This window comes from Leopardus geoffroyi, chromosome C2 (assembly GCF_018350155.1).
Source record: "Leopardus geoffroyi isolate Oge1 chromosome C2, O.geoffroyi_Oge1_pat1.0, whole genome shotgun sequence".
Lineage (NCBI taxonomy): Eukaryota > Metazoa > Chordata > Mammalia > Carnivora > Felidae > Leopardus > Leopardus geoffroyi.
In genome coordinates, this window is record NC_059333.1 from 121,769,325 (window position 1) to 121,790,298 (window position 20,974).

At 37.2% G+C, this 20,974-nt stretch overlaps 1 protein-coding gene across 6 annotated transcripts in view; it reads left to right on the forward strand.

Annotated features, from left to right (window-relative positions):
* Nucleotides 1–20,974, forward strand: part of TFDP2 (transcription factor Dp-2) — a 177,715-nt gene that overhangs the window by 96,400 nt on the left and 60,341 nt on the right. The window contains exon 2 of one of the 6 annotated variants that reach the window (XM_045503435.1): nucleotides 10,135–10,219. The exons of 4 other annotated variants lie outside the window; for them this stretch is intronic. In XM_045503435.1, the coding sequence (XP_045359391.1) occupies nucleotides 10,189–10,219 (31 nt within the window). In that variant the 5' untranslated portion in view covers nucleotides 10,135–10,188. Of the gene's footprint in view, nucleotides 1–10,134; nucleotides 10,220–10,615; nucleotides 10,637–20,974 lie in introns of those variants that run through there. One more of the 6 variants, XM_045503438.1, reaches the window with a different exon arrangement.

Below are 20,974 nucleotides of genomic sequence, written 5' to 3' on the forward strand. Positions count from 1 at the left end.
GCATTACTCAGCAATACTTACTAGGAATGAGCTTTTAATGAAGCCACGTAAAAGACTAAAGTGGTGTTTCTTAGCTTCGATACACACTAAAATCATCTGATTCCTTTAGAGCCATATTTATGCCTTAGTCCTGCCCTCAGTGATTCAGATGGAGTTGCTTTGAGGTGTGACTTGGATGTAAGTTTCCTAGTCGATTCTAATATGCAGCCAGGGCTGGGGATCACTGCTCTAGAGGCTCACAGAAATCTGTGTGGGCTGTTGGAGACTTTGTAAGGTCTGGAATATTTGTATTAGCAGATGAAGGAAATACCAAGTGATATTTAAGTTACTATTATTGCTGTGATATACAGAAAAAGCAATTGTTTTTCTTTTTTTTTTTTTTAACATTTATTTATTTTTGAGACAGAGACAGAGCATGAACAGGGGAGGGTCAGAGACAGAGGGAGACACAGAATCTGAAGCAGGCTCCAGGCTCTGAGCTGTCAGCACAGAGCCCAACACAGGCCTCGAACTCACGATCATGCCCGTGAGATCATGACCTGAGCCAAAGTCAGACACTTAACCGACTGAGCCACCTAGGGACCCCCAGATTTTGGTTTCTAATACTATTCTCTAAGACTCCTTAGAAAAATAGCTAATGTAGGGGCACCTGGGTGGCTCAATCAGTTAAGTGTCCAGCTCTTGATATCAGCTCAGGTCATTATCTCAAGTCTCATGGGATCAAGCCCCCAGTTGGGCTCTGTGCTACCTGGAGCCTGCATGAGATTCTCTCCCTCTCGCTCTGCCTCTCCCCCATTCGCACTCTCACACTCTCTCTCTAAAATAAAATTTTAAAAAATAAAAATAAAATAGAAAAATAGCTAATCTAGGTTTGGGGCAGTAAATACACAAGATGAAGCTGGAGTGCCTTATCATACCAGAAAGTAAGGAAGTGCTACCAAAAAAAGTGGATCCTGCAGAGCGACACAGGAGCCAACTTGAAAAAGTTCCCAGTGGCCAAAAGTGGAGCAATTTGAGCAGCAAAATAAATAGGGCGATGTTGGATTTTAACCTAAGGTATGAAATAAAAATACGTGAGGGGCGCCTGGGTGGCTCCATCAGTTAAGTGTCCAACTTCCACTCAGGTCATGATCTCAGGGTTCATGAGTTTGAGCCCCACACTGGGCTCTCTGCTGTCAGCACAGAGCCTGCTTCAGATCCTCTGTCTCTGTCTCTGTCACTGTCTCTCTCTCTCTGTCCCTCCCCCATCCAAAAAATAAATAAACATTAAAAAAATAAAAATACATGAGTACATACTCATATAAATAGTGATTGAATAAATAAGTGAGGGAGAAGAGACAAGTCTCTAAACAGAATTCCAAATAATTTACTTACACACTGATTGAGACACTTCTCCCTCAAGGAGGTAGAGCTTAAACTCTCCAACCCTGCCTTGAATATGGGCTGCACTTAGTGTGGTGTTTCCGAATTGTAGTTTATGGGAACAAAGGGTGGAGGTGGGAGAGTAACTTTATGGTGGAGACACCTAGAAAAATAGCCCTAGCCAGTTGATCCTCAAAGTTCACTTTCTCAGCCATAAGTCATGTTGATAGCAGGTGCCCTTGATATAATGTGATGACATCTTCCCTGTAACTCATAACCCTAGTCTAACAATGAGAAAAAATCAGACAAACTCATATTGAGTGGCATTGTACAAAATACCTGACTAATACTTCTCAGAACTGTCAAGGCCATCAAAACCAAGGCAGATTTGAGAAACTTCACAAACCAGCAGAGGCTTAGTAAACATAACTACATATAAAACAAATAAATACATTAAATATTGGCATTATAAGAAAAAAACAGAGTAGCAGTATGGAAAATTCACAAAAGAAATGTAAATGGATATAAATAATCAACTGGACCAGTAATCAAAATGAAAATTTATTTTATTTTATTTTAAATTTTTTTTTTACATTTATTTATTTTTGAGAGACAGAGAGAGACAGCATGAGCAGGGGAGGGGCCCAGAGAGGAAGAGACACAGAATCAGAAGCAGGCTCCAGTCTCCGAGCTGTCAGCACAGAGCCCGATGCGGAGCTTGAACCCACGAACTGTGAGATCATGACCTGAGCCAAAGTCTGACGCTTTAACCAACTGAGCTACCCAGGCGCCTCAAAATGCAAATTTAAATAACAAAAGCCAATGTTTGCCAGTCAGTTCAGCAAAGATTTTGCTGTTTTGTTGTTGTTAATACCCACCTTGGGGTAGTAGAGGATGGTCTAGGGACTCAGAGTGATACAACCTCTCTGGAGGATAATTTGCTCAGTGCCTATCAAAAATCTTCAAAACAGGCAAAGTCTGGCTCAGATTTTCTCTTCTGTGGATTTATCCTGATTAAAGAAGATCTGTGGGAAGATTTTGGCAAAGAATATTTACCACAGCATTGTTGATGAGAATGAAAAATTGGAAGCAGTTAGATAATTAGTTGAGCATTGTGACACTGTTGTATGATGGTATTCTATAGATGTTACAAACTAAATAATTTATTATATTAAAACAATTAAACCAGCATGGATATAGCATGATCACTCCCCCTGCTTTTTTTAGAAAAAGAAAAATATGTAGCATAGGAAAAGACTTGATATATGTATGTAAAACATTAATTATAATTATTTCTGGGTGTTTTAATTACGTATTTTCTGTTTTTCTGCAATCTGCATGTGCAATATTTTGAACATCATGTAAAAAGTTATTTCAAAAAAATCTTTTTTCCTCTGTCAAATTAACAAAAGTCTCTTTAAAATTTTGACCTTGTTGGCAAAAGTGTGGGAAATTGGTATCCTCATATCATATCCACTTCTTTTTTTTTTTTAATGTTTATTTATTTTTGAGAGAGAGACAGAGCACAAGCAGGGGAGGGGCAGAGAGAGAGAGAAAGGGAGACACAGAATCCAAAGCAGGCTCCAGGCTCTAAGCTGTGAGCACAGAGCCCGACATGGGACTTGAAGTCACGAACTGCAATATCATGACCTGAGCCAAAATTGGATGTTTAACTGACTGAGCCACCCAGGCACCTCTTCTTATCCACTTCTTAGTCTACTTGTATTTATTCTCATCTTCTTATCTATTTCTTATTCTTCATATCTACTTCTGTTAGGAGTGTCAGTCAGTATAAGTCCTCCGAGAAGCAAATTGGTAATACACATCAAACTCCTGAAAACAGTTGATATGCTTTCACCTAGTAAAAACCCTTCTGGGAGTTTGTCATTAGAAAAAAATTAAAGATTTGAGGGGCACCTGGGTGACTCAGCCAGTTGAGCGTCTGACTCTTAATCTCGGCTCAGGTTGTGATCTCACGATCATGGGATCGAGCTCCATGTCAGGCTCCATGCTGGGTGTGTAGTCTGCTGAAGATTCTCTCCCTCTATTCTGCCTCTCTCCCTTGCTCACACACACAGTCTCTCTCTCTCTCTCTCTCTCTCTCTCTCTGTCTCTCTCTCTCAAATAAAAATAAAATAATACAAAAAATAAAATAAAAAATAAGAGATTTGAGTGTAGAAGTGTTTACTACATAATTATGTATAATGGCAAAATATAGAGACTGTGTAAATATCCACTTATAGGGAAATAAAATATGACACATCTGCACAGTGGAATATTGTACATTCATGATGTGTTTAGAGAATATTTGTTGAGGTCTGATAATCCTTGTGTTCCTTTTTAGACTTCTCAGAATGGCATCCATAATCCTGATTCATTCCCCATGTTCTTTGCTGTAGCCTCAGACAAGAAAATAAGAAATAGTTTCCTTCTACTATTTTGTGCAAAAGATAAAAATTAGTCAGTTACTTTTCTCCTAGAGCCAATCCCTCATGTGAATTTTATTTGGCTTCCTCAGTTTATTTGCTTTACTTTTAAGATTATAGGTGTTATGTGAGCCTTTTCATGGTTCTGTGCTGCCTGAAATGCTCCTCTCCCTGCTTTTACCATGTTGACACCCCCTCATCCTCCAGGTTGCAGTTTAAATATCACCTCCTTCAGAGAGACCTTCCTAGAACACTTTGTCTAAAGAACACACGTGGAATATCACTTCCCAGCTCTCTGATACCACTAGTTTCTTTCCTAGTAATGGACATAGTTGGCATTTTTATATTTGCTTGCTTGTGTATAGTGTTTCCTCCATTAAACTGTAACTTCCTGAGGCTAAGGATTATATTTTTTCCTTCTCCAGTGTATTTTTAGATCCCCTGCTTAAGGCTGGCGTAACAGTTAGTGAACAGTTAGTAAATATGCATAGATTGAATGAACTGACTTAATTTTACATCTCATCAAGAATTTATCACGTAATTTGGGGCACCTGGGTGGCTCAGTTCATTCAGCGTCTAACTCTTAATTTAGGCTCAGGTCATGATCATGTTTGAACCCCGCATCAGCCTCTTCACTGACAGCTTAGAGCCTGCTTAGGATTCATTGTCTCTCTCTCTCTCTCTCTCTCTCTCTGCCCCTCCCCAGAACACTCTCTCTCTTTCTCTCTCAAAATAAATAAACTAAAAAAAAAACAACCAGAATCGTCATGTAATTAATGTAGATTGTACCAAAATTATTTTTATAACACATTGATCTTAGCTGTCCTGGTCTTGATATTTTAATGTATTTAATGTTGAATATAGAGGTAGGAGGTTGGGTTAGACTCAAGAAGTAAGAGAAGCTCTTATAATAGAGGTGGAACTACTAATGGATGCAGAGGAGTGGGTGGACTGAAGAAGTAAAGCAGAGGAGAAAAGACATTTTCACAAGACTGTTGTATGTGTTTTTTAAAAAGTAGACTTTATCTTATCAGCAAAGTTTTAGGTTCATAGTAAAATTAAGGGGAAGGTGCAGGTTTCCCATATGCCCTCTGCTCCTGTTCCTACATGTTTTTTTTTAATTTTTAAAAAATACTTATTTATTTTGAGAGAGTGTGCACACAGGTGTGGGGGTGCAGAGAGAGAGGGAGAGAGAGAATCCCAAGCAGCCTCCGTGCTGACAGCGTGGAGCCAGAGCCCAACACAGAGCTCAGTCTCACAAACTGTGAAATCATGACCTAAGCCAAAATCAAGAGTCACTTGACCAACTGAGCCACCCAGCGCCCCTTGTTTTTTTTTTTTAATGTTTTTAATTAGAGTAAAATAGACATAATATAAAACTTATCCTCTTAGCCATTTTTAAAGATTCTATTCAGTGGTACCGAATGCATTCATAGTGTTGTGCCACCATCATACCATCCATCTCCATAATTTTTCATCTTGCAAAACTGAACTCTTTACCCATTAAATAGTAACTCTCCATTCTCCCCTCCCTAAGCCCCTGACAGCCACAATTCTGCTTTATGTCTCTATGATTTTGACAACGCTAAGTAGTCATGTAAGTAGAATCCTACAATATGTCTCTATGTGACATAGTGTACTGTCCTTAAGGTTCATCTGTGTTGTAGCATGTTTCAGAATTTTCTTCCTTTTTTTTTTAATGTTTATTTAATTTTGGGACAAAGAGCACAAGTGGGGAGAGGCAGAGAGAGAGGGGGTCAGAGAATCCCAAAGTGGGCTCCATGCTGATAGCAGAGAGCCCAATGAGCTCGAACTCGTGAAGTGCAAGATCATGACCTGAGCTGAAGTAGGATACTTAACAGACTGAGCCACCCAGGCACCCCGAATTTTCTTCCTTTTTAAGGCTGAGTAATATTCTCTTGTATGTATTTACTACATTATGCTTATCATTCATCCATCAGTGGACACATGGGGTTCTTCTGTGTTTTAACCATTATGAATAATGCTGCTAAGAACATGGAAGTACAAATGTCTCTATTAGGCCCTGCTTTCAATTCTTTTGACTATATACCGGGAGGTGGAGTTGACCCACTGGAATCATATGGTAATCCTGTTTTTAATTTCTTTTTTTTTTTTTTTTTTTTTTTTTTTTTTTCAACGTTTATTTATTTTTGGGACAGAGAGAGACAGAGCATGAACGGGGGAGGGGCAGAGAGAGAGGGAGACACAGAATCGGAAACAGGCTCCAGGCTCTGAGCCATCAGCCCAGAGCCCGACGCGGGGCTCGAACTCACGGACCGCGAGATCGTGACCTGGCTGAAGTCGGACGCTTAACCGACTGCGCCACCCAGGCGCCCCCCTGTTTTTAATTTCTTGAGGTGTCAACATTCTGATTTCCATAGTAGCTGTACATTTTACATTGCATCAACAGTGCTCAAAGAATCCAATTTCCGCACATCTTCACCAACACTTATTTTCTGTTGTTTTGATAGTAGCCATCCTAATGCTTATGAGGTGATACCTCATTATAATTTTAATTTGTATTTCCCTAAGGATTAGAGATATTGAAATCTTTTCATGTGCATATTGGCTATTTGTATATTTTCTTTGGAAAAATGGTTATTTAAGTCCTTTGCCCATTTTTGAATCAGGTTGTTTGGTTTTTTGTTGTGGTTAAGTTTTAGGTAGAAGATAAGGTTTGATACCTTCTAAGATAGAAGGTAATGGGCCAAATCAAGGAAAATTTAGATTACTGTTTTAAGTAGTTTGCTGTTATTGTCTAGACCAGAGATGTTTAATAGAACTTTCCATGATGGTGGAAATGTTCTGTATCTGCAAGCCGTTAGCCACATGTGGCTGTTGAGGACCCAACATGTGTATAGTGCAACTGACAAATTGAGTTTTGCATTTTATTTAACTTTAATCAATTTAAATTTAAATAGCCACATGTGGCTTAAGGCTACCACTCTTTTTGATAGAGTAATCAGGAAGTCATCAGTTGTATTTCTTATTTCTTTTCATTTTTAAACCAGGAAAATGATATGTGGTTTAGGAAAAACACTGGAAACAATGTGGGCATTTGAATGGTGAGGAAGAGACAAGAATAGAAAATCACTTTCTATTTTGGGTGAATATGCCTTTAATGAGAATGGGGAACATAGGAGGATGAGCTGATTTGGGAAGGTAGACATGGCGTTCACTACTGCAGAAATTGACTTGAGAGTGTGGGACACAGAGACAGAGATGTCCAGTAGGCAGTTATAAATAAGAGTTTGGAGCAGAGCAGAATAGGAAAGCCTAGAGGTAGAAGTATAAATTTTCATTGTCATCTACAGAGTGGTGGTAAAGCCAGAGAAATAGCTAATACCTTTTAAAGAGGGAATGTAAATCTTAAAGAAACAAGCATCAAGAATAGGTCCTTGAAAAACATCTGTATTTAAAAGGTGGGAAGAGGAAGAGGACCAAGTGAAGGTGAAGTTACTTTACCGCAAGGTGTTTTTAAGCAACTATCACTTATCCCTGCAAGAGGTAGCAGGAACCCTTTGCTTTAGATGTAGTTCTCATCAAGAAGATTAGACATTTTATTTCAAAAGGTGATTGAGTATAAGAAATTAGCATAGGTGATTTCCATTCCCTCACAGTATGGATCTGATGGTAGTTATTTTAGCAGGAATAGGCAAATAAAAACTATTATTATGCTATCATAGTATCATTTCTGCTTATAGAATCAGAAAGGGATCTGTAAAATGTGGTTGATATTTCGTCAAGTTACCAATAAGCATAGCAAACTCTAGTCTGAATAAATTAGCTTATAAACGTGAGGGAAGGAATCCCTAGCCCTATTTGGTGTTTTCTAGATATTTAGTAGTTATAAATAATACAATGCTTAAGTGGATTTTCTAAGTAAGATTAAGGAGAAATTGTTTGAGACGACCCACACAAGATGCATTTTCTTATGCTGGTAGGAAGACTCCTAATTCCCCCCCAGTGTGTGATACAGTCATAAGGGAACACAGAAGCTACTAATTGTGCTGCCTGCCTCAAGGCTTGGGAGTAGATCAAAGGGCAGTGTAAGTGAAGTTCTGGGGACTGGATGAAGAAGGGGCACTGGCAATGAAGGCAAACAGGGAGAAGAAACATGGAGGAATAGGAATAGGCTTAAGGTCACATCTATGGAGTAGATATGGGGGTTCTAGGGAGCAGATCAGTTTGTTGCTTAGCTCAGTGCCTGATATATAATAGGTACTTAATAAGTACTTCTTGAAGGAAAGAATGAGTGATGGTTAGGGAAAAGAAAACTCGCTTCTGCAGGAGCCATTCCTGACGAAATCCTGCTTTGGCTCCACCTTATCTCACCCATGACTTGACCTCAGTCATCGCATGTCTTCCTGACCTTGGGGTGCTGTTAGATTTATTGTTAGAACACATGCTAAGTATGTAAATATTCCAGGTAGTTTATATTTGAACTTTAAATCATCGTCCATCTCTAGAGGTGGGACAGAGGGAGGGAGGAATACTCTATTTGGAAGTATGATGAGCGTATCTGAGTGCTGAGAAGTTTAATTTCCTTTTGTTTTAAGACTATACCAGAATAGGTGTGACGGTATGTAGCCCTTGAATATCCTGGCCTTGAGTGACATGTGCAAGACTTCTGGCTGATTTGACAGGGTAGAGGTGTACACTTATTTTCTGTGTCTCACTGGTTTACAGTAAGAATCAAGAATGATGAGAAGGAGAGTTTAAAGTTATTTCCACACACACAAAACTGATGGGATGCTATGTAATTTCCAAGATTCTTTTTTTATTCAAACTGCTCTAAAGTCTGGTAATCCACAAAAAGTTAGTGTATAGAATTTTTTGAATGATTCTTTTACTCAAATACAGTGACCTCACATTTGATAGCAAAAACAGGTTTTATTTTATTACTATTTTTATTTATTTATTTTTTAAACTGAGAGAGAGAGAGAGAGACACAGAGTGCAAGTGGGGAGAGGCAGAGAGAGAGAGGGAGACACAGAATCTGAAGCAGGGTCCCGGCACTGAGCTGTCAGCTCAGAGCCTGACGCAGGGCTCCAACCCATGAACCTCGAGATCGTGACCTGAGCCGAAGTCTGACGCTTAGCCAACTGAGCCACCAGGTGCCCCGCAAAAATAGATTTTAGACTCTGAAAAGGTACAGGGCCATATAGGTTGTGTTTTCAGTTTTAAGCTATTATGTAATTGCAACCCAAGTTAATTAATACCCTCGTGCATGTAATAATATAGGTGCATAGTCTGCAGAGATGGACTAAGGAAAAGCTCTTTTTGATCTATTTCATTTACTGTATATCTGTTTGAAGGTCTAATAGGCACTGTTTCAGACACTAAGGATGTAACACTGAAGAAAGCACAGAATCCTTGCCCTTCCTGAAGCTGTTGTCAAGACATACTTTCAGAGGGGACTATTTCAGATTAGATGGGAACTAATCAAAGAAGCAGAGAGCTATCTTAGTCTATCCAGGAGAGTTGTACATTCAGGGAACTGAAATATAGACTAATAAGCTCACTGAAGATAAGGATTTTTGTTTGGCTTTTGTCTGTTGTGTTCACTGCTATATCCTCAGAGCCCCAAGTAGTGCTTGGCTCATAATAGGCATTAAGTAAATGTATGTCATTGTTCAAAGTGTTTATTGATTTCAATTTGTATAATCATACACATGTACTTTAGTAAATGATTTTTACATCTAGCTAACTGAAAATTTTATCTCAGTTACTTTATTTCTATGTTTGTTACCTACTTTTAGTTTCCCCTTGTGCCCACATGTCAGGATGCAGAAAAAGCTTATTAATATTAATAGTCATACGGTGATCTTATATTGCAAAGGGTAGATTTAGAAAGGAACTTCAGAGGTCATCTTTTGTTTAGCTTCCTGCCTAGGAAAAACCGAGTAAGATGATTAGGTATATATTTTTAATTAATCATTTTTAAAACTAGGACAACATAATTGGGTTCTCTTGAGAAAATGGACAAAGTTACTTAACCCTAGATATAAAGATACTAACCTGAAAAATTTGGAACTTCTAACTGTGGGAAAGTGAAAAAAAATGGAGCACAACTAAGCTGCTCTTTGTTGATATCAGAAATGGGCCTGTCATTCATTTTGGCATTGAAACATAGCCTCCTATCTCAGGGGGCAGGACCAGGACTTTTTTTTTTTTTTTTTTTTTTTTTTCCCTCCCAGAGGAGCTAGACAGTTATTACAGGTTGAAAAGCCCCAGCCAGTTTTTCAAGAGTCTCTCCTCCCCGGCCCCCTCACCACCCCCCCCCCCCCCCCAATACTTATGGTGGTTTTGCTCTGCTTTCAAGATGCATTAAGGTCTCCTGCTTTGTGACTGCTTTGGAGCCAGCAAATACCCTGACATGCACAGTTCGAATTATGCAGATTTCGTGAGTAAGTTTAATCTTATTTTTTAGCTAGTTAAAGTTCAAATGATATTTTAAAATATGTTAGCTTGAAGTTAGCCATTTTATCGTTTTACCACTTTTATTTTAAGCATATTTTTAAAACCTTTAATTAATGAGAAAGTAAGTTTCTGCACATAAAAAAGTCCCTTTGTGTCTTTAGACTTACACTTCCAGTTTCTTTTGAATGATCTTTGTTGCATTAGACAGTTCTCATATGTCTTTTGAAAGCCAGTTACCTAAATGGTTTTCTTGAGCATCTTTTTAGTTTTATGGAGTATTTTAAATTGAGCTTTTCTGTGCTCGATTGCTTATGTCTGACACAGTCTCAAGTTTCCACTGAATGGTAACAAAGACTGTAGAGTGTTGTTGGTACTGCAGTGAGAGGCATGCTTCTTTAGACCAGGTAAGAGAGATCATTTTGTTTCTTAGTGCTGGGTGAGTTTTTACCGCGTTTATTTTATATTCTTCCAACAGCAGCAATATTAAGTTGATAAACAGCCAAGAGCACGCTGAATTCAAGACGTCCTTGCTTGTTGCAGACAGGAAAACTACAGGGTATGGGGGTTGGGTTGGGTGGGGGGGGGGAGGGGTAGATTAAGCTTAGTTTATCACTCAGTTACTTATATAAATCAATTAAAATGTGAAAATAATTTTGGAGCTCACTTTTCCTCGTTCAAGAACTAAGAAAGCATTTGAGGAATTGAATAATTCTGAAGGTACTTTATAGTTATTACTTGTGACTGCAATTCAAATGATAGTTTTTACTTTCATTTCTTTCCAGTAGTTAATAAAATAAGCTTTGACCTTAACTCTACATTTTTTTATTTATGAAAACTTTTACATTGTCAACAGCAAAATATGCTTCCTCGGGATCTTTGAAATAAACCTGACACTTAAAAAAAAATATTTCAGCTTTTATAGCTGTTTCATTCCTTTCTTTCCTAGTACTTTTTTCTTAAAAGTATTTGTGCTTTGAAAATGTCAGCTGTATTCTAATGAAGCTCAGGCATTGTTTGCTCATAAAGGGGCCGGTGCATTCCACTGCTTTATGGTTTATTATGAGGCACAGTGTGAGAGTGTGGGTGGCACCATTTGGTGTCTGCCTCTTGGGGTAGTGACTGCCATTATGTTAGCGTTAGATTGGCAAAGAAAATATAGCATGCAAGATCCCATATGAAGAAAATCTTAACCCTAAAGAATACTGAGTGAGCCCGGAATGTGTGACAACTTGATTGAGTTGATCACTTCAAGTATCCTCTCGAAAGTCTGTGTTTCAGTTACAATTAATATTCTACCAGTCACATCTCTTATTTTTTGATGTACATAACATACTCATTCTTTGAATTTTAATAAGGAAGTGAATGTTTCTGGATAAATGATGACATTTTAAGTAGATACAGTAAAATTTTAAATAATACATTTACTTAAAAAAGAGTTTTAAGGAACTTAGTGTGGGTGGGAAGGGGGAGTGGAAGAGGAGGTCAGGCAGAGAGCCTTTCTTTCAGTTAGGAAAGCCCTTATGAAGAAAAAAGCAACAGATGTTTCTTCTGTTACAATTGAGGTTGTTTTATTCAAAATTCACAGTAGCTAGAATGGGGAGGGGAGATCATAAATCTGACTTAATCAGGGGATAAATAGAACTTAGTCATTTAAAATTTATTCTTTTATACTTAGAATTTGAGAATCAGTAGAGTAACATATTCTGAGTAGCATACCTTTTGGAGAGGCTTTTTTTAATCTTAAAAAATTAATGTGTAATCAATGGAAATGTGAGAAAGTTAACTTTAGTGCACTTAAGTTATGGAAAAAATTCATCATTAAATGCTAAAGAATATTTGGAAAAAAACTTAGTATTATAAAATATATAAGGAATACTTAGGTTGCAAAAGTTTGTAATTGCACAATAGGTACTGAGGCTCAAAATGAAATTTCATTATGAAACATTATTTACATACAGTGAGAGAGACTTTTATTTTCAGTGAGAAGCAGGAGACTTACTCCAAAAAAGATCTTTGAATAAGAAATGCGGGAGAAACATTTTAAGTTTAATTAAAATCAGCCTCTAAAAAGAAAGATAGTAAGCTTAGATTGGTTGCTAATGGACAGAGAAGAATGTTTATTTGCTTTAAAAAAAAAGCAGCAAAGGAAGAGCTTGGAAGCAATATGCATGTAATGAAAGCAGTCAAAATAAAAAAAAAAGTTTTTGAATTTGTGGAATTCATAATGAGTAAAAACCTTTCCCTTTGCAAGTAACAAAGAGAAGTTCCGTGCTATTGTGTAGTGTGCATTTATACACATTACAACTTGATGCATTTCTTAAAGTTAGCTCTTGAAAAACCAGGCCTGAGCACCAGATCTTTCACACATTAGGCACTTAGTAAAACTTTGCCATGCCCTACACTGTAAAATTACAGTGTAAGAATAGATAATAGCCAAAAAATTCTGTGAACCACAGTTCAGAATTTGTGTAAGGAGCAAATATTGAGTGGTTTTCTGAATGTTTAATTGGTATAAAGAGAAGACAGGAAAAGATATCAACATTCAAGGAGATTATTAAAAATTTCCCTTGCTCTTAGCTGGGATCTGTTGATGTCCCTGAAGGTTTTCTTTGTTTCAAATGACGACAGAATGTAGATATTTTGAAGCTTTTCGCATCATTGTTTTAATTAAGATTATAATTATATCAATTCTCAAATTGATCTTCATATATTTTGCTTTTGTAAGGAATAGCAGTAGGTAGCAGTTGAGGGGTGTTTTTCTCTCTAGGGTAAGTAAAATAACTTACAGAGTTTAAAATGGGTTTACAAATTATACAGGTATGACTAAAGTAAGAACTTTTACAATTGTGACCAAAGTAATAGGTAAGTTTGATGAAATAGCCCTAAAAAAATATTGACGGCCCCACATGTGATACAGTTATCAAAATTTGTAGATTGTAGTTATCAAAAATGTGCATCACTTGTGCTTATAAGTGTAGGCATGGCAGTAGATTACTTAGCAGCATTAGCAACAACAACACAAATCTCTGAGACTGTTAACCCTTCAAATTAAGAGCAATACACTGAAAGCAGACTTCTAGAGTGAGTTATCTGTGGTTCTTGCCTTGTATATTTGAACTCTTTAGGACAAACCTGAGGTCTGGGGGATTCTGAGCCTTACCTATTGCATTGTTTTCCAAGTTGGAATACCCAGAGAGTGACTGGTGTAGACATTCTTTCTGCCTTACATGTATGTGTGCAATTAGAAACAACAGCAACCTGGAAATCTCCTTTTTTCTGAGGTGGAGGTCAGAGGGAAGATTTGCCTGATCCCTGCATTTTTCGAAAAAGAAAATCTTTTACATCGTTGTTTAGGAGCAGATAAAATAGTATGAATATTGTGCTTCAAGTATATTATGAGTTAACTCTTGTGGATGGATCCAGGAACCTATCCTGTAATGGTAGCATTACTTCTTTCTACCAAGTTTCAAGCAAGTAGTTTGCAAATAAACTTTTGGATCTTGACTCTGAAGCTAAAGACCATCAGTAGGGGCCTTTGTTTTGGACATTTTGCTCACTTATGGTGCAAAGTTTGTCACTCTTTTGGCAGTTTGGCTGGCAGAAAAATGAAGAGACTGCTAACTGAGCGCTTACTGTGTGTCAAGTAGACCCAGGGAACTTATTTATAAAAATTTGCAAAATCTTTTTTTTTAATGTTTTAATGAATAAGATTTTGATTAAAGGATTATTGTTGATATTGATGTCTGACTTTAAGATGTTTTTGCTCTTCAAAATATGATTTAGATGTAGCTTCGATAATAGCTCTCAAATGGAACGTATCGGTAAAGTAATATTGATCATTGCAATTTTGAGTATTGTATTATGGAATACATTGATGCCCTTTTTAATTTGCTAAGGAACAGAACTGCTTTGAAAAACTCTAATTCATGGGTGGTCTTTGGTCTTTTTGAGTTTAGGTGTCCTAAAGTTTTAAATTTAAGAATGCAACTTTTAAGTTGTAGGTCCATCTGTAGTCATTGCCATCTTCTATAAAATTAGGATAATATCTCTCTTGACTGTGAATTTTAAATGATTTCATTTGTTAACATGGTCTGGGGTAGGTTACCATCTTAAAGGGGTTGTGAGCTTCTTCATGAGGATGATTAAGAGTGCTTGTATATTCTAATCCTTGTAAATTCTGATCCTTGTGGTTGCACACAGCTGCCTTGATCTACTCTAGCCATTCAGTGGCTGTTGGTGTAAGATAAAATGTGCTCTCTTCCTCTCACTCTTTTACTAGGCATGCACACAGTGCCCGTGTGCCATCTGGTGGGTGTATTGGCTGTGGTGATGGTGCTGGAAGTAGTGGTTAAATGTATGCTAAACATTGAAAAGTTGTAACATTTAAGAAGGAGAGACTGAAGAAAGGGTCACTCACCTTTCTTTTTTTTAAAGTTTAAACAGAGATAAGTGTAAGAGAGAGTCTATTTATACTCTATTACTTCCTTAATTCGAACAAAGAGAAAAAGGAACCTTGAAGCAGTCTTTCCCATATTTGTTAGAAATATGCATTCCCGCCCAGTTTCTGATTCTTTAGATGTTGAGTGGAGCCCAGGAATATGCATTTTGAATAAGAAACACACTAGCCCCCTCCACCCCCTTTGCATCTTATGACCAGGCACATTTGGGAAGAATTGCTATGAAAGATTGGAAGAGCCAAGCTGTCTGAGGCCATATGGTAAACTTATTCAAGTATTAATCAGAAGATATATTGTCCAAAAAATGGAAAATTCCAATTAAGCATGTAAAAAGAAATGAGAAAATTAAGACTTAAAGGTTTCCTTTAGTGAGCAAGATCATAGAAAAAGGACAAAATGACATGTTTTAACTAAAGATAAAGAAGCCAGTGAAAAAGCAATAGGATCAAACCTATAGATGAGACCAATATTTTCAAATAGACATTTAAAAAATATTGAAAAGGGAGCACCTGGGTGGCTCAGTCAGTTAAGTGTCCACCTCTTGATTTTGGCTCAGGTCATGATCTCATGGTTCATGAGTACAAGCTCCGCGTCAGGCTCTACTAACTGTGGAGCCTGCTTGGGATCCTGTCTCTCTGCCTCTCCCTCCACATAAATAAATAAACTTAAAATATATATATTTTAAGGAAAGGAAAAGAAAAAAATACATATTTTAAGGAAATATATATTTAAGGAAAGGAAAGGAAAATATGTATATTTTAGGAAAGGAAAGGTCCTACAAAGAAAACCTAGTGAGAATGGATTAAATGAGTTTGAAGATGTTTTAGGTTTGAGGAACTAAACGAAAACAACTATAATATTCCAGATATCAGAGCTTGAATTAAGTTCATTCAAGAAATGAAGAGGCATTGTTTAAATCCTGGCATATGGGAAGGTGAAGGAAGAAATTCTTTTCTCCTTTGAAAGTGAAGAATCCAGGGCATTTATGGTTTTAGATACCAGAGAAACAGCAAATCATTTTCAAAGGTGTCCTCCATGTAAAAATGCTTATCAAAGCCAAGAGAACAGATTTGATCCTTTAGGCAAAGTATGTAGGAAAGACTGACAGAAAGATTTATTGACCCATTTAGGAGCATGCCCTTAGGGCCAAGAGCCTGTTTCTTGTTAGGGCCATTTCAAGGGTTCTTTCTTTGGATCCAGGAAAGATTTTGGTTAGATGGTCCATTTGGGGGAATCCTACAAGTTCTGTGTTCTAACAGCTGCAAAAACAGTGAGGCTTTTCTTCCCTGCCTATGATCTGTAGGAATGTGCATTTCAGATCTTCTGTCCTTATCTCTGCACTATAGAATGCTTGAATTCCATTTTAGAACCAAGTACAGAGGGGGAGATTCTACAGGTCACTTTAACTATTAAACTTTGGAGATACTAGGAAATTTATCTTCTGTTTCTCATACCTCCCATTTGCAGCAATGTTGTGGTTATGGTTATGTAGATATGCTCTATTTTACTTATCTTACAGTTTTGGTGTTTCCAGTTGGATATGCTGTCTTTTCAAATAACTATGAGTTATTAATGTGTTTTATTTATGAAGATAGTGTGTGGAACTATTGAGCCTGAGTTACTTGTCAAATAAAAGTGATAGATATCCTTTAAGCCATCCGTATTGTTTCTCTCTAGTCCAGTCTTCAGTGATGTATATGGCTTTCTAGATGGCTGGCTGAAATTAGAGCTACAGTCTTAAGGTGTGGAATCTTTTCTGTTTGCAAAATGAATTGGCCTATTCTAGAATCAACCTGTGACTTGACCTCATTAGTACTGTATTTGAAACCAATTGATAGTTCTTTATAACACTTATTAACAAATAGCTAAAAGGTTAGTGCAGGAAAGAAAGAAATGTTTGACACTTTCCATTTCTGACTCTGCTTACTCTCTGGTGGAAATGTTAATCACGAATGAAATAAAAGCATGTGATACTGTCACATAAATAGGCAGATCTGTGGAGCAGAATAGAAAGTTAATAAATTGACCCAAATGAGTAAACGAGTAAACAATCAAAGTAATGTTTCATATCAGCATAAGGGAGGGAAAGTAGATTATTAAAAGTAATCATTTGGGGGGGGGGAGTGGATCTTTTACTTCTCACATTGAATAAATTCCAGATGAGGCAAGGATGTAAAATTTTAAATGAAGGCATTAAAGTATAAGAAAACATGGGGTGTGTTTAATACAATCTTAATGATAGCTAATTTCAAAGAACAGCATAGCCAACTGGAAATAACAAGCCTGTAAGATAAGTAGAATGTAGTATGTCTGTGTATAATGTGCACCTCCAAGGAGGAGAATAAAGATAAATAAACTTTGCTCTGACCTTCATTATTATATTTAAACATACTTACAGGCCTTTTTTTTTTTTTTTTAATGTTTTTATTTATTTTTGCGGCAGAGAGAGACAGAGCATGAGCAGGGGAGGGGCAGAGAGAGAGGGAGACACAGAATCGGAAGCAGGCTCCAGGCTCTGAGCTGTCAGCACAGAGCCCGATGTGGGGCTCGAACCCACAGACTGTGAGATCATGACCTGAGCTGAAGTCGGACGCTTAACTGACTGAGCCACCCAGGCGCCCCAACAGGCCTTTTTATGTATGACACAAAAGTCACAAAAGGAAAGAATTACTATAAAATTGACCACCTTCTTTAACAATGTGCTTAGAAAATCATATATAAAAGCAAAAGGCAAATGTCAAATTGGGAAAAATATTTGCATCAGATATAACAAAGTATACTTTTTTTTTAATATTTAAAGAGGGTCTGCCGATAAAAAAGAAATCACCAGCAGCCAATAGAAAGATGGAAATCTTCAGGAAGGAAAATTTGGATGACTTAAAACATGTCAGCCTTACTCATAATAATAAATTAAAATCAAAATAAAATGAGAGGCTGTTTTCAATTTAAAAGTTGACAAAGTTTAACACACTGAGATGGTAAAGATATGTGGAAATGAACATTTTTATATATTTCTGTATGGAGGGTGAATTGCTGCAGTCATACAACCAGTGTGTGTAAAGACACATAATAGTCATTGCATTATTATTTGCAGTAATAAAAGATTTTGTTAATAATGTTTGTAATACTAAAATATTTTCCATTACTAAGGGACTGATCAATAAACTTCTAGAACCATAAAAAGTAATACTGTGTAGCTAGCAAAGTAAATATTGAGGCAAAAGTATATATATATGGGTTTGGAAAGACATCTAAGATACAGTTATTAAGTAGGGAAGAAAGCACATGCAAACTGATATATGGGAACAACTATATGGGAAGGAAAAAAGAATGTTGTGCATATATGTTTGTATATGCTTAGAATCCTTCTGGAAGGTTATATACAACTTGGCACCAGTAGCTATCACTGGGAAAGGGAATGGTTAGGTGGTGGTTGGGGATGGGACGAGACTTACGCATCTCCTGAATCTGTATCATACGCTTCCATCCAAACATTCATGTATTCATTCATTCATGTAGCGATCTCTGTTGAACTCTACTATGTTGTCAGGCACCATGTGCTAGGTGCTGGAGATAGAGCAGTGGATGAGATAATGAAGCCCCTGTCCTTATGGAACTTAAATTCTGGGAGTGGGCAGGCAGATAATAACCACCACAGCAAGTAAATATTAATAAGCAATATATCATATAGAGATAAGTACTCCAGTGAAAAACCATAGTAAATTAGGAAGTACTTGTATACAGTGGTCAGGCATCTCTGAAATGATGACCAACCAGAGACTAGAATAAAGCTAGGGAATAAGGCAAGTAACTATCTGAGGGAAGAAAGCAAAAGGATTGCATAATCTATAATTAGCCTCTTACTAGTGAGTATGAAATTGCCTAAGTCACTTTTTTCCCATCATTTTTATTAGTAAGGTATAATTTGCATGGAACAAATCCTAGTCCTTTTAGCCTGGAGTTGTACAACTTGGATGAACACCTACACCATCACAAGCTAGGTCATTTTCTAACTATTTCGAGCTGAAGTTGGACCCTGTGTATGTGTATGGGATATACCACTACTTCTGATTTGAGGTATTTATAAACCCATAAAATAGCCATATTCTTTCTTACGGTAACTTACTAATTTGGTTCTTCTAGAAAGGATGTGATATAGGCTTAGGTGAAGGTTTTTCCAAAAATCAATTCAAGCCAAAAAAAATTTTTTCCCCAGAGAGTCAGTACTGTGAAAAAATAACTTACACTGACATCATGTAGACAAACCACAGTTATTTCGCTGAATTTTTCATTCTAATTGAATATCGAAGGTGACTAACTGTAACTGGAACCCTGTAAAGAATTACGAGTGAAAGAAATCTTTGGTGTCTAGACAATTCTAATGGAAAACAGAAAGACTGTAATTACTTAGAAAATTGAAATAAAATTTTGAGCCAAAATTGTGTGCCTGTGCCAAGATTTGGCATAAGTTTTCAGCTGTTTTTCCAAGCCACTTCCCTAGGTGATTGATCTTATTTAGTTAATTCAGGGAATTGCCAGAACCAAAATCCAGGAAGGCCTTTAAATTTTTGTTTTTAATAAATACACCAACTGCCAGAAATTGGCTTCTGGACAGTGTCAGGCCCCTGTTGCCAAGGAGCTGTGAATTAAGGCCAGGTACTTAGGAAAAATTCTTTAGGCTTGCTTTGGTTTACTTCTCTTGACCTGACTGAAATTTGGGGATATTGGATGTTTATAACCTATTTAAATACATCCTTTTGAGTCACACAATTTTTTAATCTTCAAGAAAAATTTGTTTAATGTTTATTTATATTTGGAGAGAGAGAGACAGAGACAGAGTGTGAGTGGGGGAGGGGCAGAGAGAGACAGAGACAGAATCTGAAGGAGGCTGCAGCCTCTGAGCTGTCAGCACAGAGCCTGATGAGGGGCTCGAACTCACGGACTGTGAGATCATGACCTGAACCGAAGTCGGACACTTAACCGACTCAGCCACTCAGGCACCCCTTGAGTCAGAATTTTAAACATTTTCTTTCTGCTGCTGAACCTAATTGATTTGATGAAAGTGAACAACGTCTAAATACATGGCTTTTATTTCTGAATATTACAATTACTGAAATCTCAGTGGGGCGCCTTTAACTACTTCCAAAGCAGATTTCATTTTAACTAATTATAAAACACAGATACCTCATTTCTAGATCTTTATGTTGTTTCAACATCTGTGACTGATTCTCACATGCTTTCCCTTCCTCCCTCCCCTCTATCTTTTCCCTCCAGAATGGCAGTGGCTTTTTAAATTATAAAACAAGTACATGCATGTTCATAAAATGTTTTTTCAAGTAATAAAAAAGTGTAAACCAAGTAAAACCTTTCTCTTCACCATAACCTCTCTCACATTTGTTGTTTACCTTGCCATACCTTATATGCTTATATAAACGTATGTGTATATGTAGTTAGGTAAATGGAATCCTACTAATCATAATCTCTTTTAATGAGAACGTTTTCCATGGCAAACATATATTTGTAATTTTGTTTTAGGGACTGTATAATATTCCATCATATACATGTACCAAAAGATGTTTATACATTTAAATTGTTTTTAGGTTTTTGCCTGTATCTATAATGCTGCAATCCTAGGACATGTATAATTGTTTTTATCGGCTTAGTTTATTAGGATATATACCCAGCAGAGGAATTGCTGGTCACAGGATGTTCCCATTATTAATTGTGATGTGGATGAAGAGGCCAAGGGTCAGCTTGCCACTTACGCAATGGAGGGCAGTTGAAAGGACATTTGTTGAAGTGGAAAGAAGATTTAAAATGTATATAATTGTTTTTAAAGTGCTTATTTAAAATTTTGTACTCTAATTCACAGACCCATTATTCCTCTCTAATTACTGTCCTCCAGAAAGACTCTTTAAAACCCCCTCCACCACTAGGGTGTTAGCCCCTTGAGCACAGGGGATGGTGTCATTTGCACTGAATATCCGTAATGCTTGGCATAAGTACTTAACATATAGTAGGTGCCAAGTAAATATTTTTTAAATGCACCCATTTTGCCACATTTTTACCAACTCAGGGCATTATCAAACTTACTCATCTTTATCAATCTGGTAGGTGAAAGGTTTCTTTTTTTTGTTAATGTTTATTTATTTGTGAGAGAGAGACAGAGTGTGAGTCAGGGAGGAGCAGAGAGAGAGGGAGACACAGAATCCGAAGCAGGCTCCAGGTTCTGAGCTGTCAGCACAGAACCTGACGCGGGGCTCGAACTCAAACCACGAGATCATG